At 38.6% G+C, this 27,171-nt stretch overlaps 1 protein-coding gene across 2 annotated transcripts in view; it reads left to right on the forward strand.

Moving 5' to 3' along the window:
- Window positions 1-6,922: 6,922 nt before the first annotated feature.
- The window catches only part of LOC126187501 (CCA tRNA nucleotidyltransferase 1, mitochondrial), a 62,664-nt gene continuing 42,415 nt past the window's right edge, over window positions 6,923-27,171 (forward strand). The window contains exons 1-4 of one of the 2 annotated variants that reach the window (XM_049928615.1): window positions 6,923-7,189; window positions 7,294-7,502; window positions 14,840-15,005; window positions 15,078-15,195. In XM_049928615.1, coding sequence (XP_049784572.1) covers window positions 7,127-7,189; window positions 7,294-7,502; window positions 14,840-15,005; window positions 15,078-15,195 — 556 coding nt within the window. In that variant the 5' untranslated portion in view covers window positions 6,923-7,126. Of the gene's footprint in view, window positions 7,503-14,839; window positions 15,006-15,077; window positions 15,196-27,171 lie in introns of both variants that reach the window. The other variant, XM_049928616.1, reaches the window with a different exon arrangement.

Consider the following 27,171-nt stretch of genomic DNA (forward strand, 5'->3'; position numbering starts at 1 on the left):
CTATTACACTAGATATCGAATGAGAAAATGACAACTTGAATTTCCGACATGTGATGATTTTTAAATCCATTACATTACATTAATACTTGTTCCATAGTTCATGAATACGACATTTCATAATAATGCTAAAAATTTGAAGCGTTACGTATGTATGATTTGAAGTTTCCTGAGTGAGTGCGCCACGTTTCCGCTACTTCCAACAGACAGCATAGTTGCAGGACAGTTTCGAAGTGGCGGCTGTTGGTGATGTACGTTACAAGCAACGTGGCATCATTGAATTTCTCACTACAGACAAAGAAACTTTGGGGAATATTCACAAATGCTTGTGCAAAGTCTATGGAGTAACTGCTGTCACCAGAAGTACAGTTAGCCGCTGAGCACAGAGGGTGAGATCATCAGAAGGCGGTTCGACGGAGCCCCACGATTTGCAGCAATTGGGGAGACCATCCATGGCTGTCACACCTGACATGTTGCAGCGAGCTGATGTTGTCACTCGTGATGACAGAGACGTTACGACTCGGTAGTTGGCGCTGAATCTGTCAATCAGCAAAGAAAGTGTGGATGCAGTTGTCTGCACTCTTGGATATTCAAAAATGTGTACAAGATGAGTCCTACAGTGTCTAATGATGGATCATAAATCGCATAGAAAAAACATTTGTCTTGATTTATTGCAACATTCTGAAGCTGAGGGGGAGGCCTTCTTGTCCTGGATTGTGAGAGTTGATGAAACCTGGGCTCACCATTTTGAGTCCAAAGAAGGAAAAAATCAAAGCAACTGCTCCCGCTGGTAATGTCATGATCACCATGTTATGGGACTGTGAAGGTGTGATTCTCACTGATGTGATGCCAGGAGGTGGTACCATTAATTCAGAAGCACATGTCAACACATTAACGAAACTCAAAACGTGCTTCTGGCGACTTTGGTGCCACAGCAACGCAGGAGATGTTTTGCTACAACTTGATAACACTCGGCACCACTCAATTCTGATGACTGCTAAACACATCGCAAAACAGGGTTCAAGTCTTAGCCCATCCACACTACAGCCCTGACCTAGCCCCCTCTGACTTCCACTTCTTTGGGCCATTAAAGGATGTCATTTGTGGAAGACATTTTGAGGATGATGAGGAGCTGATTCACAAAGTGAAGTGCTGGCTCCGCCACCAGAACAGGGATTGCTACTGGCAGGGCATGCAGAACCTTGTTTTGCACTGGAGGAAGACCATAGAATGAGATGGAGATTATGTGGAAAAACGGGGTGTGTAGATAAAACACATTTTTTTGTATGTGGTTAATTCTCATTATGTTCAATAAAGAAATTTTAAAGAGAAAAAATTCGGTGCATACTTTCTGGGCAACCCTAGTATATATTTGTATAATTTTATTTTATTTTTACAGTTACTACTTCAAATCTAAAACTTCATCTACTGAGTAGAAGGAGCTGCCATTCAGAAAATCTTTTAATTTGTTTTCAAATGTTGGTTAGCTATCAGTCAAACTCTTAATGCTATTTGGCAAATGACCAGAGATTTCACCCCTTTCTGTGCCAAAGTCAGATTTAATTCAGAACAGTGAAGATCATCCTTGCTTCTAGGGCTGTAGCTATGCACTTCGCTATTATTTTTTAATTTGAATGGTTTATAAATGACAAATTTCGTAAGGATATATCATGAATATCATGAGTTCCTTAAATGAATATATGCAAGGTTATCTTGGGTGGACTCCAGTTTATATTCCGATTATACGTTTTTGTGCAATGAATACTTTTTTCTTAATGATGAATTGCCCCAAAATATGATGATATATGAAAGCAGTGAATGAAAAAGAGCAAAGGAGGCTAATTTACTGATATGTTTATCACCAAAATTTACTATAATCCTAATAGCATAAACAGCTGAACCTAACCGTTTCAGTAGGTCATCAATGTGTATCTTCCAATTCAATTTCTCATCAATGAATACACCCAGATATTTTGAATATTCTGCCTTAGCAACAAACCTCTGTTCAAAGTTGATATTTATCAATGGTGTTATGCCATTTACTGTACAAAACTGTATATATTGTGCTTGCTCAAAATTTAGTAAGAGTCTATTTGCAGAGAACCACTTAATAGTTTTCTGAAAGACATTATTTATCATTTCCTCAGCTAATTCTTGTACATGGGTGTGATTCCTATACTTGTATCATCTGCAAAAAAGAATTACCTTTCCATCTTCATGAACACAGAGTGGCAAGTCATTAATATATATTAAGAACAATAAAGGACCCAAGACTGAACACTGTGGGACACCATTCTTGATACCTCCACAGTTATAGGACTCTCCTGATTTTTGCAGACTGTCTGTATCATTAATTTCTACCTTCTGCTTTCCTTCAGTTATATGTGAATTCAAACATTTGTGCACTGGCCCACTCATAATACAAACCTGAGCTTATCTAGAATAATTTCATAATTCGCACAGTCAAAAGCCAATGAGAGATCACCAAATATGCGAATGGGTGATCTTTGGTCATTCAGAGAATTTAATATTTGGTCAGTGAAAACACACATAGCATTTTCTGTTGGAAAGCCTTTTTGAAAAACAAATCAGCATTTTGTTAGTACTTCATTTTTACAAATATTTGAAGTTACTCTTCAATAAATTTCTTTTTCAAGAGTCTTGGATAAAGCTGTCAGAAGTGAGATTGGGCAGTAGTTGTTAGCATCAGACCTATCCCCTTTTTTATGAATTGGTTTAACAGTAGCATATTTCAGTATAGCTGAAAAATGCCCTGTTTCGTCAGCTACTGCATATTTGGCTGAGAATCGTACTTATCTGTTTGGAACAAGCTTTTCGTACTCTGTTGGAAACACCATCAATTCCGTGTGAGCTTTTACTCTTGAGTGAATTTATTATTTTCCTATTTTCATTAGAAGAGGTGGGTTGAATTTCAATTTTATCATATTGTCTACGTATTGTCTCTTGCATATACAGCCTTGCATTTTCTAGTGAATAACTGGATCCTGTTTTCTGTGTAACACTTAAATATCATTATTAAAATATTTCCTACTTCTGATTTTTTGTTGATATACTTTTCATTGAGTATGATAGAAATACAGGGTTACTGTGCTCTCAACTGCGCTGTTTCACTTTTAAAAATATCCCAAATTGCTTTAATTTTGTCATCAGGAGTGCTCATGTCAGACATAATGAACATACTTCTTTACATTTTAATAGCTTTTCTTAATACAGTGGAGTAGTTTTTAAAATGTTTTACTGTCTGTGGTTGGTAACCCTTTCTAGCTATAAGATACATTTACCTTTTCTATTTACAGGACATTTTTTGTCCCTTTAGTAAGCCTTTGTCTTTTAGATGGTTTCTTACAGTTGCGTTTCACTGTTTTCACAGGGAAACTGTTTTCAAAAATAATAACAAGGAAATGAAATAGGTTAAATTTTTAATTAGCTTGAGATTTGCTGTGGACCTCATCTCATTCTAACTGTTGCCAGCTTCCTCTAAAATTTGCAATTGTTTAACTGTTAACTGAATGCACTATTTTGTAGGACTGTTTTTCATTGCTTTCTGGAGCTATGTCCTATGCTGTAACCAGCTGTGCACCATGATGAGAAATACCATTCTTAACTGGAAAAGGTTTTATTTGATACAAATTATCTTGATGTATAAGAACTTTGTCTGGTAGTGTGCTGCTTTCTTGTATTACCTGTGTAGGGAAATCAATAATTGATGCCAAATTGAAAGAACCAAGTAATACTTCAGGGTCGTGCTTTCTATCAGACTCTTTCTGAAAATCTACACTGAACTCCCCACAAACAATAATTTGCCACCCTGTGTCTGACAGACAGCACAACAAAGAGTCCAAGTTTTCAATAAATAGCTGAAAATATCCCAATGGTGACCTATACACAGCTACAATTACAAAAGTTCCACTATATAGTTTAAGCCCACAGGCACATTCTTCTGTATGTTGCCCTACACAAAAATTTTTAGTGATCTAAATTTTTCCGACTATGATAAATTTTAACATGTGAGACAACTGCTCCTATCTTCTTAATGTCTCTACCTACATGTCCTGAAATCTTACATCCACCTGGATTTATCTTTTCTTTTTCTGTGACTATATGATGTCCAGACAGGTGTAGCACGTCTGTCCCACCCTCAGTTTCTAAATCTTCTAAGCAAACAAGAAGCTCATCTACTTTGCTTCTTAATTCCCTGATATTCTGAAGCAATATAGCAACATTATTTTTCACTGCGCTTTTATGAAAATCTTGTGACATACTAACATTATTTGTCACTGCCTTTTTGTGGGAATCTTATGATTTTTTAACATCTCTAGTGCCTGCCTGCCTGAGCTTCTAATTCAGCTTAATTTTATTCAATGCTGAGATATTGGACACTGCTCTTAGCCTAAAAAAAGAGGTACTCCCATGACTTTTGTGCCCCCTATTAAAGATAAAGACTTTGCTATCACTCCAGCCGATTTACCCTTCCCTGTCCTACTGAGATGCAGACCATGCCTTGTGAAATCCCACCTACCACTAGAATCAAAAGTGACCAAACCTATGGCTGACAAAGTGCCCACCTGAAGCAGTTGATCTAACTCCACATTGACCCTTCGGACAGAGCTGTTTATTTGGGGCCGATCATACCGCATGGAAACAGAAAACTAGATTACATTTTTATGGTTCGTTGCAGATACTATTTTTAGCACATCACACGCAGTATTGTAGCCTAGATCCCTATCAATACTATTTCCCACTCCACCCACTATCACAACATGATCTTGCTTTGTAAAATCCTGGTTCATTGATCCTACATCCTCTGTCACTTGGCTAAGACATGCACTGGGCTTGAAAAAACTTGTAACCTTGTATGTGTCACCTAATCTTTCCTGCAAGATCTGGCAAGTTGAGATCACGTGACTTGAATTGACTTGACGTTCCATGATGTGACGGACAGTGTGAATACAGTTGTAATTCTTCAGGCTTTCCCAGCGAGGCGTTGTCATGTTGATTAATCGGGTTTCTATCGATTATTCGTGTCTTTCCTGCACGATATTTCAACTGCGTGACTCGCAGTCTTATTCAGGTGCTGTCAGATACTGATTCCAGTGTGGAACGAGTCCGGTATTTATGCCTACTTTGTGTTTGGCGTTCCCTCTGCGGTTCGCGCCACGTCTGGCGCTGTCCGTGGCGTGCGCCGACCAATAGCAACCGCTGTAGCGTTTTCTTCTAGCCGCGGCTGTTCCCAACTCTCTGCGCGTACTTTGTGGCTGTTTACCATTGTCAATACAGCTGAATTAAGTTCTGAATGGCGTCCAAGCTGCACTAGACGTTTTATCTTCCGATTGTCATCATTTGAGTCCTTCTGTGAATTGAGACGTTCTGTTACCGTGGCGTGCCGTGTTAGGCGTTCCGTCCGAAGTTCTAGTCCCCCAGGAGCGGCTGCACTGTCACTTTCAGGCCAATCCAGTTCAAATTGTCGCTCGAGGCTCGGAAGATCGCCCTTAGATATTGTGTCTATTGTCTGAGGTACCATTTCACATATGTGCTTTGTTACATGTACTGGGCTGTTATGCTTAATTCTACCTTTATACTTGTGTCCCTTGGGGTCTGGATGTTGCCTTCTACAGAAGATCGAGTGCTGTATTCCAAGCCAAGCTCAGCTGGAAACTGATGTCCCGCTTAATGAGCTTCTCCTCGACCTTAATCTCAATAGATTCTTTGATGACCCTGTCCAAGTATCTTGATGTTTGTGTTAAAATTTTGGCATCATTATACTTGATAGATTGATTGAGTGCTATTGCTAGTTCTGCAAGGTTCGCAGGAGAGCTTCTGTAAAGTTTGGAAGGTAGGAGACGAGGTACTGGCAGAAGTAAAGCTGTGAGGACGGGGCGTTAGTCGTGCTTGGGTAGCTCAGTTGGTAGAGCACTTGCCCGCGAATGGCAAAGGTCCCGAGTTCGAATCTCGGTCTGGCACACAGTTTTAATCTGCCAGGAAGTTTCATACTAACTATTCTGCTGCCATCATAGCCTTCCTATAGTTATACTTTATCTGCAGTCCTTTACATATGATGAAAAATATTATTTAAAGGCAAGAAAACATTTTATTAGCTTTGTAATTACACCCTGGATACGAAAAAAAAACATTTACTGAAAGAAAACACAAAAGTTACACACAAGCCAAGAATAAAGATATTGACAGCAGGGTCATGAAGCAGCACATAAATATAGACGTCAAGGAATTTTTTCTTTTCTTTTAACAACATACTTTCTGGAAACTGCACTTTGTTTTTCTGTTATATTTTGCTTCCTTAGAGTATCTGATGATTTCCTTATGCCCTTTGTAATCTATTTATTTAGCTTGACTTCAGTTACATCACCAGGAAATCAACATCAAAGCAGTATTTATAATTACAGATAAAAGTCAAACAATTCTGAAGAAATCTTATTTGGCGAAGCAGTCACGTTATTTCATATTATTAACTTTTCATACATCAATAGATTGTACCCAGAAACTCATAATGGGAGTAAAAAGAGTTTATATGCTATTTCTTTGTTTTTTTGTGGTTCAGAGGAGAAGACCACAATAATTTTTAAGGTTCACTTATGTAATTACTTTTACATTATATTTATTTCAATAATAAAAGTACTTTCCAACCTCCTGTTTATTTAATTTTAAGGATGTTTTCAATAACAACTTGTTACCAACACAGAATTTTATTAATCTTTCTCCTTTCCCATTTCGCTTACCGGGACTGAACTACGCCAAAGGATGTTTGCCAGTTTCAAGTGCATTTGATATTCTGGTTGGATACTGTTGCATTACAAAGATTTTGAGTAACTAACGTAGAACTACTTTGGATTGCCTTTGCTGTATTTGGTACGCCAGTGATCTCTATACTAGTATGGAGATCACTGGTGTACACAGATGTACGCTTTCTTCAAGTTATCTTTGAAATACTCATGTCTCAGTGTTTGTTGACAAATTTGCCGGTGAAGTAATGTGACAGTGTAGTTCTGTGTGAGAACTGCGTTGTTGACGCTCACAGTGTTGCAGACTATTGTTATTAACTCGTGTAGAATTTTTAGTCATGGCATTTAGTAACAATTATGGATGTTGAAACATGTTTGTTAATACAGTGCAGTTATTAAGTAGAGCAGGAAGACTCTCGCTTGCGAACTATGTGGTGAGATTATATCTTCACTATCTGTAGGATCATGCATTTTCGCCCGTTTCGTAGTGTGACATGACATATATGTGTATTCTCTGCGAACTATTTTACAATTCTAGATTCAAGGGACATTACTTCAACGATTAGGGTGTTGTTCACAATATACGATCATCAAATCATCAGCAAGCACTATGGCTGGAGAAAGATCGGAAACATTTAAAATAGACACTCCAGAATTTCATGCTTTGTTCACGCCTGAAGTGGACGCATTATCTGCCCTTTTCAAGAAATACGGTTATGAACTGAGAATAGCAGGTGGAGCAGTAAGGTAAGTACTGATATTTAGTGTATTAGCTCAACGTCTTCGTAATATTATCGCATAGTTACAGTGTAAAATATTCATCCTTCTTAGTGAGTAAATTTATCTTATGTTCTGAATGTGTTATTAACTACTATTTCAGTTTCTTTTTTATTGTTTTGCACCGATGTTCGCTTCCAAGGTTTTCTTAACCAGGTTAGTACGTTGAAAGAAGTCATGCATCCCATCTAGTGATGCAAGAAAATAGGAAAGGAACTTCGTGTTGTTGGTACATACTTTTGCTGTTGTGGGTACATACTTTTGCATTCTGCCAGACACTTACGATACACTCCGCGTATGATTATTCATTTCTTATTACTTTTTTAATTAAATGCATAATACATGTCAAGTTTTATTTTATTTTATGGTGCATAGATATTACATTGGAAAATGGTAGTAACCAAATTAGTGGGTAAGATTCATCTCTAAAATAGCTTTATTTATCTTGAACCATTTGTTGAAATATTCAAAACATCAACAGATCGGCCAGTCAAATGGATTATCATTGAATTTTATCAAAACTCAGAACATATAGCTCAATACGTCCCATAGAATGCCATAATCAATAGAAATAAATTTTTCTAACAATGAAATACAAAAAATAGAAAGTGTTAAATTTTTGGGACTGTAGATAAATCACAGTTAGTAATAAAATCCCTGCTTAGAATTTATGAAGCTCCTTGGTTTATCTGTTTTTGCAGTATTCGTGAAAAAACAAAGAAACTGCTTTATTCTGCTTATTTCCAATCACGAATGAGTTAAGGAATTATTTTCTGGGCAAATTCAAGTTACAGGGCTTATGTTTTCAGTGTAGAGTAGCATGTTACAACAGTTATACCTGGTGTTAATTGTAGATCACTCTACAGAGACGTATTCAAAAAGACTGAGTATTTTAACAACAGCTGCATAATGTATATAGACTTATTCATTAGTGTTTTTTTTTTTCATGATCAGTATTTCCCTTTTCTTAAAAATAGTGAAATTCACTCTGAACATAACACTAGTACAAGAAAAACTTCTTCAGATACTTTAAGAGCCTAGCATCAATTCAGAAAGGAGTCAGACATATGAGAGCACATGTATTCAGCAACTTACCAGAGCACCCATTAAATTTCATGTAGATAAATTAATTAATGAACTGTCTGTTGATGACTCCTACTGCATTGAAGAGTATCTTCACAGAAACTCTTAAATTTGATCTCTTAGGGTAATTTATGACCAGAATTAGTGAGTCAAGTGGTCTTACTGATACTGGATGTTGGGTTTGCCACGTAATATGTGATGATACAGTTTGTGACATCGTAATTCTGCAAAAAGAAAAATGACAGAAAACTAACAATATTTCTTTTGCTCCTATATTAGCTTTTAGAGCATAATTTGTGCTGTTACAGCCTGATATGTAGCACAGTTTAGGTGTGAAGGTGGCTATTTTTGAGGGTGTGAAGCCAACAGTAGTGAATGTCAAATCTTAGATGTGACGGCAGACTGATGTTTAATGTAGTCTGTCTGTTAGGTTGTAGCTAGTTGTTAAAATGTATGGTTTTTACAATTGATATTTGGATTTTGGTAGTATACTTTAAGTAACTTAGGCTGTGAGGGCAGATGTCACCCACTCCATTCTCACTCCCCAATGCGGCCTATATGCTGTTGAGTTCCCCAGATCTTGGGTTAGGTTGGAAGGTGACAGTTTGATTGTAAGTTGGTGAAGCATTATCAAATGCCTCAGTTGATTGGAATTAGCACTTAAATTCTGTGAAGTAAAGTCATTTTACTATATTGCACTTAAATTAAATGTTCATCTTTGATGCCTTTCCGCATCCCAAGAACGCACACTGTGGAATCCCGGAGTCTGACTTACGTAATATAGTCATTGTAAATTATCTTTAAAATAATTGGTAAAGGTGTTACTGTGGAAACACTAGTAAAGTAATCAAATATCGTTCAGTTTAAAAAGTAATGAAGTTATGTACGTATCAAATGTTCTTATAGTGTTATTTTTGCGAAAAGACTTAAGCATGCTGTTGTCAAGTTCCTTCAAAAATGGGAGCTAAAACATAACTAAATGATTACCAACCTTTTCATTATTGCCAGATTTCCAAGCTGTTTTGAGAACGTCATGTACTGCAATAGTTTTTATAAACACACTGGACAAAAAGCATACTTAGTAACAAAAAATTTGGATTTCAAAATGAACAGCTTATAATTGTCTTTAGTTAGCTGGTTATATGTTCTGTAGATCATATGTATGGTAACTGTGTCAGTAAAACAAAAATTGCAGAAAACATAAAATTATTTATATGGTTACACATTGCCCATTTACGGGTTTCTAATTTATTAGGCCTGCTTATTGATATTCAAGGATTTCTTGGCAGTCAGTTTATTTTCCCCCTAACGACAGTGATGGTGGCAGAGACTCAAGACTTTTATTCTAAATAGGGTCAACAGAAACATCCGATCTCACGCGTCGGCTTTGACCCGTGACGTAAGGGTGTTGTGGTGTGTGACGTCATTACGGCGCGGAGTTTGGTTTGTGAATGTGGCGTGTTTGTAGATGTTGCCTCGTTGACGTTACCTTAGTAGGAGTTTTAGGGCCTGTAATATATAGTTTACCTTTTTACTGTACTTTTTGTTTTAACGTCGTCTATGAGACTTTCATCAGTTTGCCATTAGATTGTTCAATCTTTATGGTCTATATGTTTTGTCGCTACTCGTTATGTCTAATGAATCAATATTGTTTTTTTCTTTTATTTTTTTTTTTTTTTGTTTCTTTTTTTTATCTTTTGATTGACCTACACATTGATCTGTAGCGTAGCCCTGAATACGAGGTTAGGTTGGGAGTTTTTCTTTGGCGGGGGGGGGGTCAGGGGGGGCGCAGCCCCCCTCTGCCTGGCCTTGAGTACCACTTGTTTATTATTATCTTTGTTTGCTATCAATGTTAGAAGATTGTTCTTGTGAAACCTTTGTGTGTGTTGTTTTTCTATGTGTTTTCGTCTTTGTGATCGTTTATGGTCGTTTCCGCAATATTTGTGACATCATGGGTCAAAGCCGACGGGTTGGATCGGACGCTTCCGTATTTCCCTAAATAGCATGGCTTGAAAACCAACATTTTATTCAAGCATACCACTGTTTAAGACTCAGAGAAAGCAATGAAAGTTGTACAAGGGTTTCTTTTAACATTGCTATAGTTCAAAAGATGGAAAATTCGAAATTAATATTAAAAAAATCATGGCTTCTAAAAGTACTGGCATATGTGAGGTGTAAAAAACCAGTTGTGGTGTTTTAACCTCATTATAACTGATTTTCAGGCAAATGTCAAACTTCTTACATTACATTGACCTATTAATTTTGGATATTTGTCTGCATTAGAGCCAAAGCCCTAAGTGTTGTTAGTAAATGAGGTTCAGATATGTTCCATTGACCAATGTTCCTTCTTTGTCTTCTCAGTTTAAAAATCTGAAAACTGCCCTATGATGTCCTTAAGAATAGTTTTGGTGATATGAATTCTCGAGTCTTGTGAACAATGTGAGCCATTGGTACATTCTTTGAAGTGTGACATCGTATCTTAAGTAAATGATGTCAAGACTGTTTGTTTCTATGTTTCAGTTGTAGATGGTGTTTGCATTCTGTTTACTGTACATTGTATTATTCTTGTGGTTGGTGGTTTCTGTTGCGTACACTACAGAGGGCTAGGGGATAAGGCAAAACATTGAAGGAGGAGGGGGTAGTGGCTTGGATTATGTTGTGTACTACATCTATGTAGCTCTAGTGGGTACATTTAAGAAGGCACTACAGCCATTCTGCTGGGTGTGGTGTCAAAGCCAGCATTTGTAGACTGTGGTGGAAGATGGATTTGTAGGAAGCCCAAGGTGTAGATTGGATTATTACGTCAGTTTGGTTGGGAGTTGTCGAAGCCAAGAAATATGTCATGACTATTTCTTATGGATTGTATGTTTTTAACTTTTTAATATGTTTCAAGGCATTTAAAACTAAAACATCTCTGCTTAAAGCCCCCCAATCCCTGTGGAGGTGGCATTAGTTTAACAGGTTTTATTCTGATAATGTTTTGCTGTTAGTGATGTCATTCATTGGTCATTTGTGGATTTCGTAGTTAAAGCTATGTTGATTTGGGTCGACGGAAGCGTCCGATCCCACGCATCTGCTTTGACCCGTGACGTAAGGGTGTTGTCGTGTGTGACGTCATGACGGCGCGGAGTTTGGTTTGAGTGTGGCTGTCTCCAGTTCTGTTTTATCTTATTTTGTTTACTTTCTGATCTGTTCGTTCTATCTCGTGAGATTTTTTTTTTTTTAAATTTAAAAAACGCTTATTACTTATTTTAATTATCTGTTTCCTCCAATTTCTGTTTTAGTTTATTATATTTATCTTTCTGATCTGTTCGTTCTATCCCGTGAGATTTTTTTTTAAAGACAAAAAACACTAATCAGCTACTGAAGCATCTTTATCTTCTATGGGTTGCAGGGGTTACGAGCCCTGGGGAGGTGGGTGGGTATTCATGCATGGCTGTCTTCACTCCTACACGTTGTAGCTACGCAAGATGTCTAAATTTGTTTATATTTAGTTCCCCCCCCCCCCCCCCCCCCCACCCCACCCCACCCCCCACCCAAAACACCCCATTTCCTGCGCTTGTCCCGTTAGTGTCATTAGGCTTCTTGTGGAAAGTGTGTGTGTTTGTTTTTGTTTCCGCCATATTTGTGACGTCATGGGTCAAAGCAGACGGGCGGGATCGGACGCTTCCGTATTTCCGTTGATTTGTCACTGGGTCATAGGTACTGTACCACATTATTTACTAATTCCAAATTTTCCTTGTCTGAATCCTCCTACAATTCAGTATACTGATGAAGTGTACGTACTCTGCTCTTCAGTGTAAGCAAATAATAGAGTTTCAGTTAACACATTATTTCTCAGGAATGAGATTTTGTATCTCAAATCTCTTACTATGTGGTGTAAGAGAGAAGCAAGGTTATGGTGGTCTTCCTTCCTTGCCATAGGGACCATATTCAGGAGTTCATCAGACTTCATTCATCCAGCCCTTTTCTGTTGCATTCTGGCACCATTTATTGAATTCTTCTGCAGTGACAGCCTTCGCCAGAAGAGCTTGGTACATGTCTTCGAGCTGGTTCATTTAAGTAAATGGGAGATTTTCTCAGCTTTTGTTATATCCGGGCTTGCAATGTTGCAAACTGCCAAAACACGCTGTATGTCTGTGTCATTTTCCCCTGTTCTTTTGCTAAACAGACTTGCTGTTGCTTGCTACCAAAGGCTTTCTTGAATTCGGCCTCGAATTTGTCCCAGCTGTTGACCACTTTGTTCTTTTCAAACCAGTGGTGGGCTGTGCCATCCAAGTAAAAGTGCATGTTTGCCAAACCTATCATGTCATTTCATCTGTTGTATTTGGCAACAATGTCAGATACTTTCAGCCATTTTGTCTGGTCTTGACCAGCATCTCCAGTAAACACTGATGGATGCCTGATGTGCAGCTGACTTGCCATTTGCTAGGAATTCATTGGTCTCCAGAAAACATGGACTGTAGAAATGATGAACTAGTTGTGCTCTGCTCCCTGTTCATGTAGGTGACTGCTTTTATGAGTGACAGTGATGAAGATGTCTAAAGAATACCCAGTGTCTTCACCAGCAGTGTCATGTCGAAATCATAATCAATTCCAAATCCAAAGGCTGAGTTGTCAGTGAAGCACTACACATTGAACTAAAAGCTTGTTTATACTGACACTGATGTGCAGCCAAATGGAACTGATCTCCTGGGTGGAGAGTGCAGTTGTTTATATAAGTATCAAATGTTCCAAAAAGCTAGTATTTATACAGCCATTAAATATTCTAGATGTACAAACATTACAAATGTAACATATTTCAACCAGCGGCCCGCAGCATACCAAACAGTGACACTAACCAGTACACCACACTGATAGCACCAGAACTTGCAGTAATATCTATAAAACTTTTTTCAGTGAGTACCTTTTGTGTAAGTGCAGCTTTATCTTAAATTATTATCCCACATTACATCAGTGAATGAAACTATGCCGAATGTGTTAACTTACTGATTACTGCCTCCCTGAAGTTGACCTTCATTCTTGTGGCAGAAGTAGAGAATGTATAATGGCTGTCCCAGTAGAGAAACCCTTTTGAAGTCCAATTATTGCATTATTGTACAAGCGGGTGGTAATCCTAAAATGCATAACCTTTTCGCAAATTATGCAAAATGAACAAGGCCTAAGGGAAGAGACTAGCCAGTAGTTTAAGACATTAGTGAAGCCAATATTCTCATATAGAACCTAACAACTACACATTTTAATATCTCTGGTAAAATATCCTGAATTAATGAACTTCTATACCCAGACTAAGAATGATTACATATTATTTGGTGAGATAATAAGCTGCAGAGTTGGGATGTATTTTGTGTGTAGTGTGGGGTGTACATTACTATATCGTAATTTTATTAAAGACTTACCGGTATCTTACTTGAAGCTGTTAGTTATTTGTGTGTGCCATTTATCACAGTTGTGATCTCTTGCTATGATGTGGAAAACACATACGCATTATATTGTCTACATTGTAGGAAAAGAAAGATCGCAACTTACCACAAAGAAGACACTTAAGTTGCAGGCAGGCACAATTAAAAGACATTTATATACAGGTTTCGGCCACAGTTTTCATTAGCAAAAGAGAAACACAAGTCATATACACAAGCAAGCATACCTCATGCACACATGACCGTCAACTTTAGTCTCTTGGGCCAGAATCATTATATTGTTACGCATGCAGGTATTCTGTTGTGTCAAAGGAGTTGTCAAACAGAGGTGGGTTCATTTTGTGTTTGAAGTTAATCTTGCTATGCATTAGATTCTGTACATCTTTGGATGAGTGATAAATGATATTTACGGCTGCATACCTCATTCCTTTCTTTATCACACTAAGACTGAGTGATGGATAGTGTTACTCATTTCTTGTTCCAGTATTTCATTTATGAATGTTACTGTTGTTTTTGGACTGCTGTAAATGTAAAACCTGCAGTTCTACTGCAAGAATGATACTGGTCGTGTGAATATTTTGCTTTAGCGGACTTAGTAATTTGGTCTGAGTATGCTGATAGAAATGTTGATTCTTTATGTATTGTACAGTCATTACACACACAATTGAAACTGCTTGTTGTTTCTGGCCTATGTGCATTTTACCTTTTTCTTTGCGCTTTTCTTATGTGACCAAGATAAGTTTTCTTTGAAACTGTCTCGTATGGTGCAGCTAAAGTACTAACATGCTTTTTAACTTACTTTAGGGACCTGCTGATGAAAATCAATCCAAAGGATCTTGACTTCGCCACTACTGCCACACCAGATCAAATGAAAGAAATGTTTGAGACAGAGGGTGTGAGAATGATCAATATGAAAGGAGAAAAACATGGAACAGTCACTCCACGAATAAATGACAAGGAAAATTTTGAGGTAAGAGTTACTTCTCTGCACAGTTTGATGAATTGGCAATATGTGTTTCATGAATGACCTTTCCTGGCACAGGTAACTACATTGCGTATTGATGTTCGAACAGATGGGCGCCATGCTGATGTGGAGTTTACGACTGATTGGAAATTGGATGCAAATCGTAGAGATCTTACTATCAATTCCATGTTTCTTGGTAAGTGCAGTTATAAGTTTTCTTGTTTAACAGTTTTGTTTTTACCTGCTTCGAGTGGACTGATAAAGTGACAAAAGTAAGTTTTGGAGTACAGGTTATAAAGGTAATGCCGTATTTTTTACGTGAAGATTTGCTTAAGATCTCCCTAATGTCTCAACACTCCTACATTTAGGACGCAGACTAAGGAGAGTGATGACAGTATTATTTGTGTAGCAGGTAGTACCATTTTTCACGTGCTGATACTTTTCAGACTGCAGTAAACACATCGCTTGGGGATCGCCTTTGATTTGCTAGAGGGAATAAATACTGGTCCCGGCAAGTGAATCAGCATTTCATGTCTCAACTTTGGAGTCTCCATTATGTCGATTTGTGAATACAACCCTTACTGAGATTTTCTGTACCAAGACTTTCATTTTAACTATGTTTGATTGTGAGTTTGATGTTGAAGGCAATTCTGACTGTTCAACAGTACTAATTTCGGCTTGCTGTCATGATGTTCACTCTCTACTGTGTTTTTGAAGACCAAATTGTCTCCTGTGCTTCTTCCTTCATGCCCCTGTCATTAGTCACTTTCTTTCCCTCACCTTGTCTTCTGTCCTTTTCCTTCCTTCCCTGTTAATAGTTTATCATTTTATGGATGTTGTAGTTCCTTCTTTTAATGTGGGATTTTATCGGTTTCAGTTAATCTCAGGTCGGAGGGACTGATGACTGCGTAATTTGGTCCCTTCTCCAACCAACCAACCAACCAACCACCTTGTCTCCTATATTTGTATCAACATACTTCGTGGTTCACAGCAGTGACTTGCCTAGTTTTTGTCAGGCTACAATACAAAAACTTGAGTGCCATGCATGCACACTTCCATCAAGAGTAATTAGAACACGTGCACGCAGTCGGGACAGAAAATCAGCATTTGCATGTTGTTTTGAGGTGCGGTAGACAATATCAAAGTCAAACGTCGCCAGGAAGAGTGCCCAGTGTTGGAGGGGGTGCACCATCTGGGTGGGCACTGCAGCATCCAGTTGAAACAAAGAAACCAAAGGTTTGTGGTCAGTCTGCAGTGTGAAATGATGACCATACACAAAATTGTAGAATTTCATCAGTGTGAAAACCAGCCCCAAAGCTTCCTTTTCAATTTGACAGTATTTGGTTTATGCATCGGTGAATTTTTTGGATGCAATAACCACAGGCCTCTCGACACCATCGACCACTTGTGAGAGGACTGCTCCCAGGCCATAGTTCGAGGCATCGACAGCGACAATGAGAGGCAGGGAAGGATCGTAAGTGGCCAGACAAGGAGGGTGCGAGTGAGCTGACTTGAGACATGTGAAAGCCTGTTTGCGTGCCATGTCCCAACTCACTGCGCACCCTTGCACAATAACCCCGTCAGGAGTGTCTAAATCATGGCGGCCTGGGGTATAAAACACCAATACTAGTTGATTTGGCCGAGGGCAGCATCAGTTGCTTCACATTGGTGGGAGGAGGCAGGTTTTGAATCACCTCAACATACTCCTTAGAGGCGTGCAGGCCATGGGCATCGATCATGAACCCAAGATAGCTGACCTCTCACGCAAAAGAGTCACACTTTTCTTTCCAGCAACCTGGGGAAAAAACCTGAAACATCCCATCCAGCTTGTCTGCAAGGTCCACCGTGAACGAGCCACCAACAGTGACATCATCCCGATAATTGACCGCCCCGGGCACCTGGCTTGTGAGGTGCTCCAAATAACATTGGAAAATGTTATTTGGAAACTGGAGGCAATTGTCCCAGGGAAGGCCACATGGGGTATTGATGACTAGGATCTGCTGCGATTCCTCGTCCAACAGTAGCTGCAAATAAGTGTCATGCAAATCAATTTTGGTGAAAACAGTTGAGCCCTCAAGACATGAGAGTATGTCATCCACCGATGGGACAGGATATGCATTGATGACAGACTGAGAATTGACCTTGACCTTAAAATCGTCACAGACGTGTAAAGCACCGTTTGGCTCTCAACTATCATGATAGGCGTTGCCCAGTGACTGTGCGTGACGGGCAAAAGGAGGCCTTCATCTTGTAAGCAGTGGAAGTTCCACCTGGAGCCAATCACGGAGAGCAAAGGGTGCCGGGCGGGCCTTAAAAAAATGATGAACAGCAGAGGGAATAAGCTGAACATGTGCGGCAAAACCCTTCACCCCTGGTGTGGAGGATGAGAACAATGTTTCATATTTGCTGAGCAACGGGGTGAGGAGATTATCCGATGAGGGAATCGACAGCGCCTGTACCGCGTTCGGTACTTATAAGCCCAGATGACCAAAAATGTCCTGGCCCAGAAGGTTAGTAGCACCAGCGCCCCAACCACCAAAAACTGGGCAGTGAAGGACAACCGTTGTAAGAGATTTGTGTGGAAAAAATGTCGTCGACTGATGTAGAGTGATTACTGAAACTATGCAAGATGCGAGTGTACAGGGATAAAGCTGGCGAGACCAAGCGTTGGTATGTGGCACCATCCACAACAGAAATGGATGATGCCGTGTCAATTTTGAAGACCACCGGAATATGCATGACGTCCAAGGTTAGAAGAAAATGGCACCTGACTGGAGAATGACGGAGAATACTTGTCCATCAATGGGACGCGAGGCTTCCAAGTCCTGAGGTGATTATTCGTGATGAGCCTGTGTGTCCGGAGGAAGCGTGGCACCTACGCGATGTTTCTGTGAAGCCTGTCGTATGGCCCACTTGGCTGTAAGCTGTGCATCTTGCCCGCTGGTGGAGGCACTCCGACCGTTGGTGAGTCTGGAAACAGTCCGGACTGGACGGAACCCGGGTGAAAGACTTCCTGTCACAGGGTGGACGAATGGATCGATGAGGCTCCCACTCAGCGCTAGGCAACTGGCAAGCTGCGGAAACAGCTGGGTCAAGACGCGGTGGTTGTAGCCGGTGCGACTGATCAAATGCACGAATGATGGGCAGACAGGAGTCGAGGGACGGGTCCTGTAACTTCAAAATATCAGCCCACTGACCCTCATCTGGTGCGTGAAACACCACCATATCGCGAATCAACGAAGAGGCATAAGACTGCTTGCAGGTAACGTTGACACACCAGAAATTCACAATCACGGGAGATACCCTGGAGCATCGTAATCCATTCCCGATAAGACTGATCTGGGGACTTTCGACAAGAAAAAGAAGTCTGACGGGCGGAAGTGATGTGTATTTTAGCGTCAAAGTACTCAAAAAGGCAGCCCTTGATATGAGTGAATGAGAGATCACGAGGGGACTGCTCATAGTTCAATTGTTGAATTGAACGATACACCTGTGGATTGATTGTTGCTTTAAAAAAAAAAAAAAAAAAAAAAAAGAGCCCAACTTCGATTTTCATTATGGATCCCATGTGCCAGTAAATGTTGTTCCAACTGTTCCACGTAATTCAGGGTCTATATGACCCTGGAGAACTGAGAGATCTGGGAAAAATCCGGAAATTTTTTTATCTGGGAGAAAACTGGGGAATTTTTTAGAATTCGAGGAATTTTTCATTGTTTTAGTTTTCAGCTAAATTTTTGTAATTTTGGCTGGTAAGAACCGATACTCTAACAAAGGATATTACTGGAGCCTGCTTCTGCAGAATAATAGTGCAGCAATAAAACATGAATGAGAGAAAAAAAATGAAAAAAAGACTTCAGTTGCAAAGGAAAAGTGCCTCATACAACAACAAAACACAGTGCTCATACAAGCGTCCGCCAATAGCAAAATGTGTCAAAGACTTTAGACTTTAGGAAGACTATGCAATGCTTCATAACAACAAATTGCCTCCTATGAGTATGATGTCTCAACTGTTTACATTAGATTCGTCCGAGCAGTCGCGCACATTTGAGTTGCGTATGAGTAGTACCTTCTCCTGCTTCTGGCTACAGAAGTGTGGCTGTTGCCTGTATAAGCAGTATCAGCAAGCAGCCTGATGCTACCCAGAAAAATTTTACTAGCACGCCCTGCCAGATTCGTGCATGCGCATCAGACCTGGATCTAGGGGCCAGGGGAGGAGAGGGGGAACTGAGGGTGTCTGCCCCAGGCAGCAATTTCACGGGGGGGGGGGGGGGGGGGCAAATTCGTATTCTTGAGGAAAAAAACCTTGTTTCACAATGCGTGTAGCATCCAACGCACGTCGGTCTAGCGATTATTCATATAATTTTGAAATGAATCCCTGTTCATTTTTTAACATTTTTGAGCACATTCCTTGTTGATTTCTGAATGAATCATAAGTTGATTTTTGAATGGGTGCATAGTGTACGTGATGTCTCTGCCAGAGGAATCCCGGTTGCATCTAGAAATAAACTTTCCTGCAGACAATAGGGGTGGGGCTGTATGAGCTGAGCTGAGCAGAATAAAGCCGAACGGGTGAATGCCAATTGCTGTTTGTTATGTGATTGACTGGGTTTACAGATGATCATCTTTGATCATGTATCATCTTCTCGGTGTCTCTAAGAAAATGAGCTGGGACTGGGTTTACAAATGATCATCTTTGATCATGTATTATCTTCTCGGTGTCTCTAAGAAAATGAAATTGTAACAGAAAAGTTTTGGCCAGATCGTTACACTAGTAAGGGCCAGTTGTACAGTCCCCGACTAGCAGCGGCTTAAGTTCATTTCTGGGAGTAGCGTGGAAAATGAGTTGTACGAACACGTAATAACACCTAACTGGAGAATAAACGTGGGATAACTAAGCTGATGATTATGGCAGGACTAGTGAAGTTAGCCAGAGAATGAGTATTGATACTGGCAGGAATAGTTACAGAATTAGTGATGACAAGATTGTTAGAACGAGGACGGAGAAGAATGGGGACATCACACAAATTATGGAAGAATGTGACAATTCCAAATTTATACAAAAATTTTGTACTTCTGCTTTTCGATCTCATGCTTGAGAAGCTGGAGCACATGAATGTAATGTGAAACTATTTCCTAACATAAAGCTTTTTGCTTTTAGTACGCCTAATAGGCATTTGATGTTGGTACTTCATTCTGTCGTGCTATAAAAATGACAATTTGTGCCAAAACAGTGTTATTTGGTGAGTGTTACAATTTATGCAATATTAGGCAGGCCTGTTTCATTTCATCTAGCAGACTGTGACAAAACAGAGGTAATCAGATCGATAAATCACACCAGTCTTGGGTACTATTTGTATTAACAGCTTTTTCAATATTAGATAACGACAGTTCGATTTTTCATGTAGCAAAACATTTGATGAACTTTGATGAGGTAATAGATTCTTTCGCAGAAAGGAAAGCACGCCATGTAAAACTGTAGCAATATGAGAGAGAAAAATTGCTAAGACCTAACGATAGAAGAAATGTGTACAGTCTTGCTTGTCTCTTGTCTTTGTGGTTTTATGTATCCTATATTTAATTTCATGTCACACAAAACAGCAAGTTATTAGCTAATAGGCAATAAAGAGTGCAAATTTTCTGAAGATTTCTTGTTCTCCTGCTCACAAATAATCCCATCCAGTATTAATTGTGAGTTTTTTTTAAAGAGGGGCAGGATGTCAAACCGGCCGACTGGGAGTAGGAGAGGCACCACAGGAAATTTTAATTTCCACTGTCCAGAATATAGGTTTGATTGTGTCAATCACAAAATATATACGTTTAAAGTCCAAGAGTGAAATACAGTGAATACAATGACATGCGATAGAAGAATGTTGTGTGAAGAAGTGTGGCACTGCACTTTGGCACACTTAAGACCAAATAACATGTCTTACATTTTCTCGAACATATATGCCTGATGTATCCGACTGTTTTTTGAAAGGTCAGCTTTTTAAGTTTTTGGCATCCTATGTCAAACCCTTGGGGGGTGTTTGGGAATATCGTAGATCCAGGGCAGATGCTCAGAGCAGTAAATTTATTTGAAATGAAGTGTTTAATTCCACGCTGTTGGCTAGTTTTAACTGTTCACTGCATTTCAAATGCACATTTTCGTCTTCTAGCAGGTATGGCATTATGCTATAATTAAGAACCAAACATGAAATAATATAGTACTTGTACTCCAAGAATATTTATATACTGAAAACCACACTGAAAAGCTTAATATCAGCTCGAGGCCTACATCATTGGGATTCTGGACTTGCTAATGTGCACTATAAGCTGAATTGTGCATTTTAGTGTGGTTCACAAAATTCCAATGCTCTTGGAGTTTCCTCTGCTGTCTTGTTTCTGTTAGGACATAATGTAAGATATTTTAGTGTACGAACATACGGGCTTCCTACATCATTGTAGCCGCGCGAGTGTGGCGCCTCCTGTTATCTGGTGCTCTCTGCCAACTACTGAAACGAACCTATTTCTTCTAACAGGTGGCGGGAAAATATTGCGAATGGTGGTTTGAAAACCATTAAGCCTAGTTTACACAACATCATTAGGCTGCACCAGTCGTTGCATGAAATGAGGTGCACGCAAATGATTTTATACATGATTGTAGACCCGGCAACACCAGTATACTTATCAGTTTCATCGTTTTGTGGGCTCCTAAGTCATGTCTGAAATGAAAGTTTTGGCAGCTGCAAGTCACAGCTTGTTGCGTGGAATCTCTGCATAAGAAAAAAGCAAGAAACCTGTTTCGATTTGTAACTGGATGAGGAAAAGACATAGCTCGGTTGCTTACAGATCACATTGCGTGCATTACAACTGAGAACACTTGGCTTGCTAGAAGATAAAGTTTTAGTTTGTGATGACATTTTTTCATTAACACCAATAATTATTAACATTAACTAAGGTTTATTAACATTAACAGCAATAATTATTCAAAGCAGGCCGCATAAAGAAGAGAATGGTTTACAAGCTACTGTCTTAAAGATAGATCTTTACAGCGGCAGTACTTCAAAATTCAAAAATATGTGGAAGGGGAACACTGCTGGGACATTTTAAATAGATGAATATTGAATAAAGAATGCAGCTTCTTGATTTGTGTACCCTTCCCTCCTGTCAACAATATTCCTTAAAAATGTGTCGGCAAACACTAACTATGGGATTTTAGTCTTGTAGACGAGAGCACTTCCACAGCCAGAATTTCACTTGCCTGTATTTTTCTTAATTCAATTGTAAATGTGCTTCTAATTCAATAAATTTTGCCTGCAGCTCAGATATTGTCAAACCGTCTATGTTCTGATTGCACACGACGGTCTCAGGATCAGCAATATGTTGCTTATTTTTGTTATCAGCACCACTGAAATCCCACAAACACCTATGCAGAGCATAGATATCCAAAAATTGAACATTATTATCCGTTCCCCACTTCATATTTCAGTTTGTCCACACACTATGAACACACGTAACCTCAAAGCTCGTGCAACTAATGTTGCCAAAGTTGGAACACGCCGAAAGTGTTTAGTTTCACCAATGAGTTGGGCAAACGTGCGGCACGCATGCACAGTGGCCTGTAGCGCAGTTGTCTGCAACCTAGTGACGTTGTGTAAACTAGCTTTACTTTCAAAGTAAATTTCCTTTTACGCAAAATGAACTATGTCCGAGAATTTGTGATGAATTTCTTAAGTCACAGAGCGTTTGACTCTCATTTAAAAGGCAACTTTTTGAGGACGAGCCATTTAGAAAAATTTTGAGCCCAGAAAATCAGACATTTATCTGTGATGAAATAAACTCTATGAACTACCGCTTGCAACGCTGGTGAGTGAGAGCAAATTTCTAAACGCGTGAGCATTGCCTGAATCTGCTGTTAAGTTTCTGCCAAGGACTGAAGAAGCTCCTCAGAGGAGGCCATTCTGTTCGATGTGTCCTGTGGTTGGCAGGAGAGAACTAACAATCAATTTGAGCACACTTTATTATAATTAAATAAAACGCCTTCTTAGCATGCACTAAGTTTTAAACGCAATAATAACCAGAAAACCCCACAACTCTTTTGGTTGCAAATCAGATAAGGAAACAAGACAATGGAAGGAAAATACTAACCAAAATATACTCTATGAAATACAAAATACAATGTGCTACTACAATGCTACAGTGAGTGAATACAATGCTAGGGCCGGCGTAAGTACTGGCCGGAGCTGCTCCTAGCTGTTGGTAAACACTGCCGGTCTGATGGTCTAGGCGTCCTTATACAGCCAGGTCAGTGGAGTGCTACATGAGTCATACGAGTTCCGATTTGTGGAGCACTGTCTTGTCTGGTGAGGTAGTTTTGTGTTTATTTGGAAAGTCTGTTATGGTTTCTGTCCACTGGTGATGTTTCTCTCCACGCTCCTGAAAGGGGGTTGGCAACCCATCTTGCTTGTCGGTATAAGGGGCCGCTACGAGAGTTGTCATCCACAGCTTTCGCAGGATGCTAGGTGATAAAGTACAAATCAAGTTTTGCATAACTGATGTTTTTTTAATTGATGCTGAGTGACATGGAGGAGATTACTGTTTCTGAGAAACCTCATTATACTTCAGTTCATAATTTTTTTGTAAGAGTGCACAACAGATGGATGTCAAAGCTATTTGGGGGATCACTTTTGCTGCCCTTCTTGTTGACAGTTTTGACCCATGCTAGGGCTAACTCATTTCATTAATTCATTCATCCATTGTCTTCTGAAGATCCCATGAAGAAGGAGAGCCTACAGGGATGTAAAATGAGTCAAAGTGTACATTAACAAGAAGACAAAGCATTCATAGAAGCTTAATCTGTTTACTGTATTAACAATAAACTCAGTATACTGCTTAATACTATCCTCTCTTAAGCCAGCTAACATTAATCAGATAAATTAGAATAAAAGCTTCCTGTTTGAAAAAGCAGTTGCCTTCTCAGTCATACTAGACAGCCACTGTTTGTAAGCTGTTAGTGCCTTAATGTTTACTTTATTACAGGTATTTTTCAGAAATAATATATACCTACACCTGTAAATAAGTCCTATTTACAGTACACTATAACTTGCCATGCAGCTTTCTAATGACAAGTGCATATAAAGCAGGGCATCTGATACCAGCCACCAGCATTGGCCACTGACATCATACAACATCCCAAGACACAGCAAATGGAGACCAATACTCTTACACATTTCTGTTGGTTGCAAATATAATGATTAAGTGCAGAATTGTGCAAATTCTTTATAATAAATATTGAACCTAATGTGTCTATCTTAGGAAAATGGGGGTCTTGGGTGGTGAGAAGCTAACAATTAACATAACAACCACAAAATCACATCAACAGCATAATAATACAAAATGTAACAACAGAACCAATAATTTAAAGAAAGAGTCCACAAGAGGAAAAAAATGAATAATTGGTATCAAAAACATCAGTTGAACTGTAGAACTTAACTTGAAAGACTGATACCAATACAGAAATCCAAAAATAAATTGCAAAAAAATCCCAGACACTAACAACATGCGCTATTGACATTATTTGAGCTGTAATCTTCATTGAGATTGGATCCACAGCTGCAATGTATTGTTTAAATGATTTTTTACCACTTTCAGCTGTCATGTTGATTTGTTGTACTGTTGTACAATTTTGGTCCTGGGCTGTTTTCAAGTATTTAAAACAGAAGCATTACATACAAAATGTGTTATCTTCAGTTAAGAATTAAACACAAAGTATGTTAAATCTCAACTTATTTTAAGAAAACTACAACTTACTTTGCAGAAGATTGTCAATGGTACATTATGCCACACAAGTTTTTGGTTCTGTGTATATTTAATTATTGTTCATTGTTGTTCTACTTATGAGATATGTAGCTGCCCAAATTTGAAAATTTAGCTCAGTTATTATGGAAGCATTTCACTAATAATCAGTTGTTGCAGAGATGATATACTAAGTATACATAAATAAAGTTGATATGCTCATTGTACATAAACAGTGCTTAAAGAGTGTTATTGTGTCACATGCATGTAAAAGTAGGAAAATTAATGAAATTAAAATGAAACTAAGGTATGCAATTTACCTTGTGAGCAATTAAACATTTAAAAATGTGCTCTTATAGCCGCGTAACAAAAAAGAAATGAAAAACACAAAATTTTCATTCCTTCCCTTAATGAAAAAGGGATGAGAATTGTAAAATTAGAATAAGTTCCATAATTTTCATCCCTTTTACATGGTTGTAAAAGCACAGCTTTAAACTCTTATAGACTCAAATGGTAAATTGTATAACTTGGCTTTATTTTATTTAATTAATCTTACTACTTTTACGTGTGTATGACAGACTGACACCCAGTAAGCACTGCTTGTGTATCTTGAGTACATCAGCTTTGTATATATGTGTATACTTAGTGGAAGATCTCTGCAACAACTGATTAATAGTGAAGTCCTTCCATAATAACTGAGTTTCCATTTCCAAATTTTTGGCAGTTACATATGGTCATAAGCACAACCATTATAAATTCTAATTAAATATACACAGAGGCAAAACCTTGTGTGGCAAATGTACCATTGACAATCTTGTGTGACCTAAGTTGTAATTTTCCTAGCATATCTTCAGCTCTGACATACTTTGCATTTAACTCTTTACTGATGCTAACACATTGTGCATGTAATGCTTCCATTTTATGTTCTTGAAAATGGTCTAGGACCAAAATTGTACAGTAGTACGACAAATAAGTAAAATTACAAGTGAAGGAAGTACAGCATCATTTAAATGATTTGAGCTATGTAGCTCAACTTGAAACACCGATAATGATAAAGACATCCTAAGATAAAAAGCAAGACCAGTACACATAGTGAAAATTGTGAAAACTAACAAAAGGCAGTATCGGCAACAACAGGTGACCTATCTATGGAACTGTTAAACCAAAACTCACTTGTATCACTAACGTCAAAAATCTAACCTCGACATTGTAGATAAAACAAACTCTAGCGTACCTTAACTCCAGTTTCGCCGTAGAAGAAACGCACAAATATGTACACATACAGTATATATGACAATAACAAAAAAAAACCATACTTATAAACGAAAGTGAGCCAATACACAAATCTAACAATATGCCATATGCTGGCCCATCAACAGTGTCACATACTGTGTGTTAACTAACGTATGGGAACCTCTTGGGAATTGATGGAGGATTTAAAAAGAAGATTTTTATTTTCTTAATTACAGACATTTTTTTGTTACCGCAAGTTCACTTCATTTCTGTCTTTTTGTTTTCAAATTTCTAGCTTGTTTCTACAGGTATTATTTCTTTTCAAGTGTTGTTTTCTGATAGCTAAATGAAATACTGGAAACATCAGCCATTAGCTTTAACATGAACTTCTAAATGTTGCATCATGGATTTTCTTAATTGTTCCCATAACCCAGTTGTCTTAATTGTTCCCATAACTCAAGTGTCTGTTGTTTCTGCTGAAATCCTCCTTAAATAGTCAGTTTAATATCATCAACATTCACAATAGACCTTGAATTTCCTTTAAATGCCCCCAAAAATAAAAATCCATTGCATTGAGATCAGGAGATCAAGCAGGCCGAGATATTGCTGCCACATGACCTGTTCATTTATTTGGCAGATGCTGTTTGAAAATTGTACTTGATTTCAGAGCAAAATAGTTTTTCAAGTGTTGAAATCCTTCACCAGTGCATTCAAGAAGGATTTCAGCAAATACAGCTGACACCTGAAATATGGGAGCGAGTAAGTCAATCCATATGTGCTCTGTAGAAGGTTGTGTTAGAGCAATGGTAGACATCTTGAGCATTTCATTTACCCATCAGAAGTCAACATTTGAAAGCAAGAAAACGAAAACAAAGCAGACATATAACAATAAAAAGTGTCTGTAACTAAGAAAATTTTAAACCCCCATTGTGACTTTCAGGAACGTAATTGTGTACTTCATTGCTACATCTATAACTAACAAAAAACACGCTATATTTGGAGGACAAAAGAGGCAGAATGTTCAGTTCATTAATTCCTGAAGAAATTGTGTCTAATAAAGAGACAGTAAAAGCCTTCCACTACTCTTTATAGGTATCGGTTGGCTTTCCTAGACTAACAGGGAGAGAAACCGAATAATAAACAAAGTGAGTGTGAACAACAGTGG

Source organism: Schistocerca cancellata, chromosome 5, assembly GCF_023864275.1.
Source record: "Schistocerca cancellata isolate TAMUIC-IGC-003103 chromosome 5, iqSchCanc2.1, whole genome shotgun sequence".
In the NCBI taxonomy this organism is placed as follows: domain Eukaryota; kingdom Metazoa; phylum Arthropoda; class Insecta; order Orthoptera; family Acrididae; genus Schistocerca; species Schistocerca cancellata.